General features: G+C 38.7%; 1 protein-coding gene across 1 annotated transcript; it reads left to right on the top strand.

The window, feature by feature from the left end:
- The first annotated feature begins 1,290 nt into the window (after positions 1-1,290).
- LOC109423063 (DNA primase large subunit) lies at positions 1,291-3,861 on the top strand. The gene is made up of 2 exons (XM_029852519.2): positions 1,291-1,825; positions 2,476-3,861. Exons 1-2 carry the CDS (start codon positions 1,440-1,442, stop codon positions 3,782-3,784), a joined length of 1,695 nt encoding a protein of 564 aa, XP_029708379.1. The 5' UTR covers positions 1,291-1,439; the 3' UTR covers positions 3,785-3,861.
- The last annotated feature ends 8,268 nt before the right edge of the window (positions 3,862-12,129 follow it).

The raw sequence follows: 12,129 nt of genomic DNA, 5'->3' as shown, positions 1-12,129 counted from the left end.
CCTTAAACGATAACAATAAAACCACCCATGCGGAATGCAATTCGAACCATTTCTAGAGCTCGATTTGAATAGGTCGTATGTGCTTTCGTCGATATAAAAATCGATCAGTTTATTTTAGTTACTGTATTGAGCTTCTCGAGAATTTTTAGCATTTCGACAAGTTTCTCTTCGACCTCTAGGTTGCGCGCCAGGGTATAATGTGTGTTGGGCACTTTGCGACGATTAACTCAAATCCGCACACCAGCGCACAATTTGCGCGACGATTGCCTATGCGCCAAGTTTTTCACTAGCCAAATCACCACTAATCAGTAGGGTAATGAAGTAAAAGCGTTGTTACCGTCAATAACATCTTTGTTGTACATTATTTCCAGACATAAGTAAGCTCAATGTTTTAGACAAAAAATGGATCCGAACCCTAACAGGGATGGAGCACTTGCCGCGAACTATTTTGACACTTGTTTATTTACATTTTGTATGGCGCACAACCCGGCGCATGGGCTGTCGGCGCGCAAGTTGTTGGCCAGTATGCGGATTTCAGAAAAGATTCGCAATAGCAATATTAATTATTTTTCGAGGACTTTTAGTGATTGAACGGAAAGCCTGTTTTGTAAGGAATCGGTTGTATGTATAAGTTTTGTTTAATTTCAACAGCTTTCGCTTCAATAAGTGAATCCAACTGATCGAATTTTATATCGACGAAAGCACATACGACCTATTCAAATCGAGCTCCAGATTTTTTTAGTTTGAGCGATGTGCAGATTAGCGAGGTAAACGACGGTATGAGCCTCTGTATGAATTTGCCCTGTCCTGCTCACTCCCACAGAAAATTTGAAAACACCGCGCACAGTAAAAGTCACATTTTACTTTTACTGTGCGAACTGTTTTCAAATTTTCTGTGGGAGTGAGCAGTACGCCAGATTCGTGCAGAGAATAGAGTTAATAAACTATAGAGAACGAATGTCGCTGGTGTTCCCTTTGTTCTCGCTCGGGAACATGTCGGGTGTCTATCTGTCAAACTGCATACTTTTTTGCTTTGACACTTATATCCCTGCCTATCTCCGCCAGCAAGAGATGTTTCGGCGGCGACGCCAGCGACATTCTTCCTCTATAGTTTATTAGCTCTATTGTGCAGACGCTCATTGCATCAGAATCACATTCGTAGTAGTTTTGAACGAGCGTGAAGTTAGCTCACTGGGCACAGTTGTCCTTGATGCGTTAACTTTCGATTGAAAAGTGATAAATACTCGTCAGCGTGTATTTCACGTAAACAAAACTAAAATCTTTGGCGCCAACGAACGATCCCGCAGAGCAACTCACTCACAGTGCAAATCACGCGAAATAACCGGAATTTTATTCGTAATTTGTAATTTGTAATTTAATTTGTCGAAAAATATTGTTAAAAATAGTGAAGTCCTTACCGAAACACCGATTCAATAAGAATGGAATTCTCCCGCCGCAGCCGGCTCAGACCGGAAGCCCAATTTGGGATGGATTCGGTGCTGGATTGGCTCATTCCACACAACGTAGCACTGTACGCGATTCCACCGATGGTCGATCTGTCCATCACGGAGCTACAGTCGCTGGCCCTGGAGCGGCTGAAGGTGCTTCGCATACTGGAGCAGGCGACCAACAAGAACCTGAAACTGTCGTCCGACGAGGGACGGGAAACCGTGTTCAACGAGATGAATCACGCCGGATTGAAGCACTACGTAAGGCTGTGCCAGGGTAACCACTCGAAAGACCAGGACCTGGCGGCCAGGCGAAAGGATTATCTGTCGCATTTCATTCTGCGGTTTGCCTACTGCGGCACGGAGGAATTGAGACGGTAAGTTAGAGTTTTGGGGCTCCTAGAACATGTTATGTTTCCACCAGTGAAATCTACCGGAAATGCATTTTTCAATGATATATATCAAGCATAATTTTTCAAATCGACGTATCTAACTTTTTCACTGATCTGAGTAAATTCATGGTCAATGTTGACGACCATTTCACTAAAATAGTTTTTTATAAAAAGACTTTTCATAAGTTTTTTCGTGCTTAGCATCACCAGGGATATAACACGCACTAGGTAAGAAACAAAACCTACTCATTCCATATCATTTTTACAAAGAATTTTGACAAAAATACACATACACCGGGTTGGTCAGAGATACGTCATGCCAGATACGTCGCTTTTGTATGGTGCCAGTTTGGTGTATCTGTTACTTTTGATTTTGGCTAGATACGTCGTTTGGTTTTCTTATATATCAAAACGGTGTATCTATCAGTAAAGTTGTAAACATCAAAATAGTTAGATACGTCGTTTCAAAAAATATGCTTAGTCAAACAAATAAAGTAATAAATCATCAAACAGTGATGTGGGTTCTTCAATTTGCTTTATGAATCATGCATGCAGCAGTTAACTCGGATTTGTTTACATTCTCGAGTTACGTCGGATTGAAAAATTATGCTTGATATATACTTTTACGTTTGCAGGTGGTTCATCACCAGAGAAATGGAACTGTTTCGTTTGAAGTTTGCCGGTCTCTCGCCGCAAGATGTGAAGGATTTCGTTATGAAGTACGAAATGGGCTACTTGCCACTGACCGCGGAGCAGAAAAGCGAAATCAAGGATGGCCTTTACGACAGTACCATCTATCACAGCGTCATGCAGATCGAATCGATGGATTTCTACAAAGTGCGATTTACGGACGTTCTGGATTTGGTTCGGGGTCGTAGGTGCTATCTGAGGGCAGGTTTCGCCTATGTATGCGCCAGTGACTTCGTTTCGATTATCGCCAATAAACATCAGCAGCTGTTGGAAGACGGCTTGCAGGCGCATCTGAGGCTACTACCTGAGGTTGAGAACGACGAGAGATTCGCGATGATATTGAAGGAACTGCACACTTCGTATACGGGCAAAGATTACAGAGTATCCAAAACGGGCCAGATTCCGATCGAAAGTCTGGATCAGCTATCGAAGAAATCCTACCCGCTGTGTATGCGCTATTGCCATGATACACTTCGATCGAAGCACCATATGAAGCACGGCGGGCGTATGCAGTATGGCTTGTTCCTGAAAGCCATCGGAGTGACCATGGAAGATTCGTTGCGCTTTTGGCGAGAGGAATTCACTCGAGGAACTGTAACGTTGGAAAAATTCGAGAAGGAACACGCGTATAACATCAGGCACAACTACGGAAAGGAAGGCTCCCGGATCAATTACGCTGCCTACAACTGTATGAAGATTATAACGACGAACGTGTCACCTCAGGACACACACGGATGTCCGTTCAAGATCTGGGAACCGTCGGTGTTGAAAACGAAGCTGAGCGCCTTCGGTTTGAGCGCGGCTCACGCGGAGGAAGTGGTCGGCTTTGCGAGTCGAGGTCATTACCAGATAGCCTGCGGGAAGTATTTCGAAATTTCCCACAACACCAAGCTGGAAGAAGGCATCACCCATCCCAATCAGTACTTCGACCTCAGTCAGATCACAGTGGGTGCGCGGGCGCCCAAGGTCAAACCCCAGAACCAAAATCGTCGTACGTTCGGCAGCCAGGACACGTCCATGGCGAGCGTTCGGAGTACCCAACAGGACACGACCACGATGAACGCAGATGACGACACCGAACTGTGGGAGCTGATGGAAAGCAACGAGAAGGAAGCCAAGGAGGGAATCAAACACGAGAGCCTACTGTTGAAGCAGCCGGAGCCGGCTGGTAATACGCAGGCGAAAAAACCAACGTCCGAATGGGGCGATGATGAGGATTTCGACGTTTCTCAGGTTGAAATGGATCAGAACTGAGGTATGTACAAAGTAGTTGATAGTTTTCTTTGAATATCTGCCGAGAGCGGTTAAAATATGCTAAAGTTTGAAATGATTGTCGAGAGTTTTTATTACGAAAGAACTTCACAAATTTGCGAGTATTTTCTCGTTTCGGAATGTGGGCCCGGTGGTTAGATTTGCGCGCTCAATCAACGTTGTTGGGGGTGTTGGTGGTTCGGTGAAGTCAGTCATTCAGAGGGTTTTTAAAGGGAATTGTCAATGTGGTCACCCAGTCGGAAATTTAAAGAAAACTGGGAACCTCTAAGTCTTTTGTTCCAAAAAGGAGATTGGGTATCGTTCTACCAACTTGGTGAATAAGAATTCCAGTTTCAGTCTTACACAAACACAACGCTATACAATATTTGAATTATACCTCATGAATATTAACCGATTGCCTTCGGTTGAGCTGTTTCGGTATCCCAACACTCCTCATCGAAACGCCCACGAAGCACACCCGTCGTGGTTTAGGCTTCATAAATTTGATTTTATTTTACTGCTTGAGGAGCATGTCAGAAACTCAAAAACCACATGTTCAGAGGAGCAACCGAATGTCGCCATCGCTTACGTGCAGAATCTCGAGGCAGCGTTACCGGACGAGAGCGAGCCCAATGAAGCCCCTCTCGAGGACTGCTGAAGCAACCATCAGCAACGCAGCTGATCCTAGCTGTGTAGCCTGCAGCAACGAACATCGCTGGTTCGCTTTGTAGAGTTCATAACGGTAGCATGCTGGCGCTTAGCCAGTTTACTGAGTGGTTAACCCCGCCCGCGCCCAACTGTTTTGCAGACATCAAGAACTGATGTAGGACGGGGCAAGATGAGCACCCCTGTGTTTTATTACTTTTATGATGAATTTTGCCCAAACAAGTTCATAATCCGTTAGAAAAATGTTTATCCTGTCTGTAAACCTGATAAATATAATGTACTTTATAATGAACGAATTAAAAAATATTGTCAATTTAGTCAATAGCATGGATTTTTAGCATTTTCTTATAAGAAATCATCAGAATAAAATAAGGTTTTTATGTCAGAATCAAATTTTTACCATAATTCTTGTTATCAGCCAACATTACTAGCTTACTGCAAATCATTTTAATTTATATTAGAAAATATTTTCTAAAAACAAACATTAATTTTTTTTCAATTTTAGTTATTTACCTATAGTGGGGCAAGATGAGCACCCCTGAGGGGAACATAGCAAATATTTTGAAATAATTGGAATCCACTCAATAGTGCCGAACATAGGTTTTCGTAACCTCTGCAACTATTTGGTTGCGTAAATTCCTAAAAATAAGCAACTTAATAATCGGGTAATTTTGTATAAAGCAGTATAAAACCGCATTTTTTCAATAATCGAAAAAAATGATAATTTTACAACGTGATACTGTAGCTATAAACAAGGTTCACTATATCTATCACTGTATGGCCAATTTTTTGTTAAAATATTGGGATTTTAATGAAGTGCTCTTCTTGCCCCGTAGGGGTGCTCGTCTTGCCGCGTAGCATGTTCGAACTGACCATAAAACATCCCAAGTAACCAGTAAGCATTTAAAACAGCACTCCTGCAGCATTATAGTTGCCCTTATGACAAGGCATTTAATGCTAATTGGTCGTATATACGCCTATAGTGCTACCCAACAGCAGGTTTTGGCAAAATAACGGGCTGCCTGAGTGCAGCACCTTCAGGAACATCGTATCAAAATGTCAAAGAAGCGCAACGCCTCGTCGAGCAAAACAAAACAAAAAATAGATTTGCGTGTGCTTCTCACTCTCTCGCAGTGATGGAAAACAGTGAGGAATGCAGCTGAGCAGACACAAACGCAAAGCTATCCTACTCGTGAACAACAGAAGCCAGAATATATTCGCACTTCCTTCACTCGCGAGCTAACGAAGCTGGTCGCACTCGTGATTGATTCGCGAAGCAGCTCTGAACATTTTTCAATTTTATGGAAAAACGAATTTACACGGCCGGCAGATTTACTTTTCAGGAACAATAAAGCACAAAACACTACTAAAGCATTGTCCAGTTAGAATCCGGACGCAAAGGATAATTTATTGTGACGCTCTCAATGATCATAATCATATTTTTTTTTTGCAATTTCTCATCGTAATAGGCTGTTTTACCTCACGCAAGTCTGACAGAAAAAGGCCTACTTTCCCACACCAATTAACAGTGCTGTAATGGTTCATTACAGCACTGATTTGCGTTGCGTAATGAACCATTATAGCACTGTTTTCAGTTCTGATCAACTTCTTGATGCTTTCTGGGCGCAATTTTGAAAATTTGTGACAACTGCACAGTAAAACCTGCTATGATCAGCTTTTCTTAAACATGGCTGTGAGCATCAGTATGCAGTTTGATGAAAAAGCTTTGTAAAAACTATCCTCAAGCGGTAATTTATGAACTTGCAAAAAACGTTGTACGCAACTCGGTGCAGAACTCGATTTTTACAGCACTCGTCGTAATTATCCAACTCGGCAAGCCTCGTTGGACAAATGTACGACTCGTGCTGTAAAAATCGTCATTCTGCACCTTGTTGCGTAAACTACTATTACAGCAGTCTGATCATAAACAAGTCCTCTATTGATGGTGAAAATTTCATCGATATTCTTGCTACGAGTGAAAAGTTATTTCAGATTGAAGACAAGTGAAGGAAAAAAATCTTGCACAAACACGCTGAAAATTAAGCGTGGTCAGGTACGACAGTCGCGAAAAATGTTAATGTCTCCATAACCATTATGTGTGATGTGCACAGATGTTGTTAACCATGCCATGAGGAAGTGCCCAAGGAAGATTGAAGTTTATGTTCATGGATAAATCTGCTTGGAAATCCAAGATTTGCCAGGAAGCTCGAGCTCTGGACATCGTTTTCTCACATCACGATTTTGACACCAAATGTGTACAAAGATGATAACCTCAGGAATCGCGTGCTGCTTTTCAAAAATGCACACAAGGGATCTGTAGAGGTTTGAGCTAATTTGGTGAGCTATCACGACAGCCTGAGATGTGTAGTGGTGTCATCACTGTTGGATAGTGTTTATTAACGAAAAAACACTCAAATTTCGCTTCTTTGGAATTCACTGAATAGCCCTTAATTTCGCAAGAAGAGAAATATTTGGCAAAGTTCCTTTGGAATCCTAATCAGATAGGTAGAGGGCCTCAGGACACTACAGGGATGACCTGATTGTTAAACAAATCCGCCGAAGGGGTTGATGTTAAAATTTACTACCATTGTGCAGATTTTTAAGGAAGTAATCACGGAAAAAATGAGAAAATGTATTCAAAATTACCGTCAAGGCGCCATTCACCGTGGGGGCTCCATTCACCGTGTGCCTTCGAATATTTTTTCATTCTTTCCATATTATGATTGAATGATATGACAATTTCCCTTCGATTTCACCAATACAACACTAATGTATTGTTACCATGTCAAAACGCTCATTAGAAACATTTAAAAGTATCATTTTGACACTAAAGTGTGTTTACATGACGCGGGTTTCTGCTCGTTCACTGCATTCATAGTGAAAACACGAAAACTGCGCTAAGGTGATTTAAGCGATAAACTAAATGTAGTATCGTTTTTATTCCACCAAGAGGCAATTAAATTCACATATCTGGTATGTATTTTGCATTACCGAAGTAAGTTTAACAAGAAAGTACAATTACTCGTACTTTTTAATTGAAACAAAAAGGCACGGTAAATGGGTACCCTAAAAATCAATGGTCTCCATTCACCGTGCCCCATATTGTCCCATATATCTAGAAAAAATCGAAACCCGAATACAAATTGAGATGTAGCTAAGCATTAGCAAACAACATCAATACACTTAGAAGTGTCGTTTTATGTTGTAGCTTTAATGTACTCTGACTTCAGCTTGACATATGAAAACATGACAATGCATCTGACTCTAATCTTACATTAGCATCTAATGTCATACTGATGTAAAACGATGTGTATATGAACATCAAGATACATAAAAAAACGTTAGGATCTGATGTTACATCAAAATGTAACGTCATGCTGATGTAAAAAGACGTACTCATGAGCATCAAGATACATCCGAAAACATTAAGTTCTGATGTTACATCAAATTGTAACGTCATGCTGATGTATAATGATGCAAGTATACCCAAGTAACCACAAGCATTATATCATTGCACGAATTAGACTGAATATCAACCTTTGCAATGCGAAATGCAGTAATTCCACACTTCTCATGCAATATACCTTTAGATTGGCATTATCAATGTATTGATGCATTACATTTTTTCTTTACATTAGGGTGCATTAAAAGGTGATATACGATAATTCAATAATTCAACACTGCAAAAACTGTATAAATGCAATGTACAAACTAGCAAAGGTTGCTCTAACAATACAATTATAAAAGCTTGACTCTAATGGTAAACAAATTAAATCAAGAAAAGTTAACAACTTCATGGTCAACTATAGCGGTCTTCAACACTTCTGGTTCTAATCCCGACCAACTTAATCCTCGTTTGAACCACCGATCGACGACTTTCTTCAGAAAACCCTTTTTAGAGATGACCTTTTCTCTTTTCTGTTGACTGCTATCGCATGCCAATTATGATGGAAACCACAATTAGCATAATATTGTGAGCATTGTACGAAAGGTTTTTTATTTTTCTTTTATTTTTTATCTTCTATAGAATGCATTATGCATTTATCAGCGATTTATCAGAATGTGATTACGAATCCCTGTAATTACATATGCCATAGTCGTTTTGCCCTCTACTGAAATGGTTGAGGCAGAAGAACAGTTTTCTTCTAGTTAATGAAATATCGGCTGTTATCACAGCAGCAGAAACGGTCCACAGCACCAGCGCGAATGGAACTCATCAAGCGGTCTTCAACACTTCTGGTTCGACTCCCGACCTGGCAACAAAAAAAAATGGTTAAAACATTCATGTGGGGGGCATTAGTACCGTCGATAACGAAACGGTGCTAAAAATAGATTTTTGTTTTGGTTTTTCGTGTTGCACGTATTAAGCATGTGCAAATGCAAATGTACAGCACATGCATTTATGTCACTTTAGCAATGGCTGTCAACGTGCAGCAATATGTGGCACTAATTTAATTTTAGTGGGGCCCTTTTCGACTTTAATATTGCTTCAATGAGGTATTTAAAGTAATGCAGCATTATTTACACAATTTTAAATATAAATATACGGCAAAATTGATGCACTTATATACGGCTTCGTGGTTACTTGGGTAATCATCAAGAAACATTCAAAGACATTAGGCTCTAATGTTACATTTAAAAGTAACGTCATTTAATGTAAACCGATGTTCTCATAAACATCAAGATACATCTAAAAACGTTAGATTCTAATTTTACATCATGAGCTAATGTCGTACTGATGTTGAACGCTTTACTCTTTAAAAATCAAGGACATTAGATTCAGACGTTCCCTGATGTCTCCTACATCAGGATTACATTGCGATTTAGATGTGTTGATGCAAGGTAGCATACATCAGAAAATCAAATGTTTTTGATGTCATGAACAATACCCAGAACATCACAACCTGATGTTTTCAGACATTTCTTGATGTGCAAAAATATTAGATTTAAATGTTTACAGAAGTTTTTTAATGTGCAAAAACATAAGACTTAAACGTTTTCTGATGTATGTTGATGTATGTAAACATTAGATGCAAACGATATTCTAATGTTTTACGATGTAAAAAACGTTACCTCTAGACGTTCACAAATGCAGATACATCTGAAAACGTTGGGTTCTAATGTTAAATTCAAACCCTAATTTCGTACTGATGTTGAACGACGTATTCATAAAAATTAGGAAACACCCAAAAACGTTTACTTCTAATGTTACATTAACAGCAAACGTCATGTCATGTCATGTCGTTATGTGCATAAACATCAAAATGCATTCAAAAACGTTATCTTCTAATCTTACATTATACGCCAACGTCATGCTTAAGTAATTTGAAGTACGTAAAAACATCGAAATAAACGGGGTGACATCAGATTCTAACGTTGAATCACGAGGATATCAATCGATAACGAACTTGGTTCTCCAGTTATCTAAAGGGAAGTGTCGGCTCGTGTATTGCGCATATCAAAAATTCTGATATGCATTTTTTGAAGAGGGTTACCGGACCACATGGTGGTGACCCTCTTTGGGCCTAATGTGCCCCTTTAACAAACGGTAAAGGCAACACCTCAAAATTCAAGGTAACATGCGAGGACATTAGAAAAACGTCAGAATATAATGTTTCTGTACATGAACAAACATTTGAAAACGACTAGATGTTACATTTTTTACATCGAAAAACATTAGAATAACGTTCGAATCTAACGTTTACATACATCAACATACATCAGAAAACATTTAAATCTAATGTTTTTTCACATCTAAAAACATATGAAAACATCAGGTTCTGATGTTCAGGGTAATATTCTTGACATCAAAAAACGATTGGTTTCCTGATGTATACATTATGTTACCTTGCATAAACACATCTAAATCGCAATGTATTCTAACGTTCAACATCAGAAAACATTCAAAACATCTGAGAACATCAGAAATACATGCGAATCACATGTTTCTGTGCGTCAAAAAAAACATATAAAAACGTCTAGATTTGACGTTTTGTACATTGCGAAACATCAGAAAAAACGTTGGAATGTAACGTTTTCATACATCAATATACATCAGGGAACGTCTGAATCTATTGTTTTATACATCAACATACATCAGAAAAACGTTTGAATCTTACGTTGTTGTACATCAAAAAACATCTGAAAACGTCAGGTTTTGATGTTCTGGATAATATTCTTGACATCATAAAACATTTGATTTCCTGATGTATACATTATGTTACCTTGCATAAACACATCTAAATCGTAATGTATTCTAATGTTCAACGACAGAAGTACCGTAATCCGGGGTAACATTGATCAGAATTGTCGATCTTTTTTGAATAATTATTTTGTTAAAGCAAACGTTGCATGTTTTATATTTTTAAAACAAGTACTGACCCTCTGAGTATGTGTTAAGCTACTCGAAAAAGTATTGTAAAACTTTAAAACATGTTTAAATAGGCTTTTTATTTGAATTTTTGATTTTGTTGATTTGGGGTAACATTGATCAGGTCAGTGATCAATGATTGTTTGTGTTGAAAATACCCTTACTTACTGAAATCGGGGTCGCTGATTTCGAATATGTTATCCAAATTCTTACAAGTTATGTACTTTTTGAGTTATTTTAGAATTAAAATCCTCCAAACCGCGAATAACGCCTAAAGGTAGGCAATGGCTTAAGGAATTGATAGCTTACTTTTAATAAATCTTATATTTTATTGATAAATAGCATTCCCATCAAAGTTTCGTTTATTAAATCCAACACTAGGGTATCATATTGAAATACTACAGTGATTTCGAACCTCATATTGCATCTAGTATTCATGCTATGCATGAATGTTTGACAGTGTATCTCATTGCGTTACCAAACACAGTTATGGAAAAATCGATTTATTTCAATGTTTATGAAATTCAATTTTCATGAATTACATGTCATTTATTAGCTAAATAATAGCAGATAACGATATACTATTCGATAGAAGAAACCGGTTTAATGTAAAATGCTTGTTTGAACATTTCATGAGACCGGTCAAGCCGATCAATGTTACCCCGCTGATCAATGATACCCCGTTTTACGGTACATTAAAACTTGATGTTGATGTACACATCAAAATTATATGTCAGGCTAATGCAAATTTTTATTCGGGAAATTTGAACATTCGTTTTTCTAATAAAATCTTGCAAGTTATTACTTGAAATGAATTTAAACGAAGAAAATTTCCTTGGCTGGGTTGTTTTGATCATTTTTAAGCAATGTAGAATAAAATTTCTCATACACGGTGAATGGGTCCCTACTACCACGGTGAATGGTGACCTACCACGGAATTAGGCGACCCTACTACCCTTTACTAATTGTACTATATCACCAAATTTTGTGAAAAATTTTCTGCTTCTGAGGATATTGCTTTGATTTTAACCTATAATGAAGGCAATTAAAAGCGGCACCAACAATGTTAATAAGACTGGTGTCAAATGACAGCCCTTATTTGCCCTGAATCCCCTTAAATCCACGGTGAATGGTGCCTTGACGGTAAATTAAATATCTAAAAGTAAATTATCTTTGTTTTGAGGGCTTCACCTTTTCTGTTTGTTATTCCACCTCTGAGATATAAGTGATTATCTGCGTCCGGATTCTAACTGGATAATGCTTTATTTGATGGATAATTACTGGTTTTGCTATTAAAATCGCACTAAAATGC

This window comes from Aedes albopictus, chromosome 1 (assembly GCF_035046485.1).
Source record: "Aedes albopictus strain Foshan chromosome 1, AalbF5, whole genome shotgun sequence".
In the NCBI taxonomy this organism is placed as follows: Eukaryota; Metazoa; Arthropoda; class Insecta; order Diptera; family Culicidae; genus Aedes; species Aedes albopictus.
This window is presented reverse-complemented; position numbering and strand designations above follow the sequence as displayed.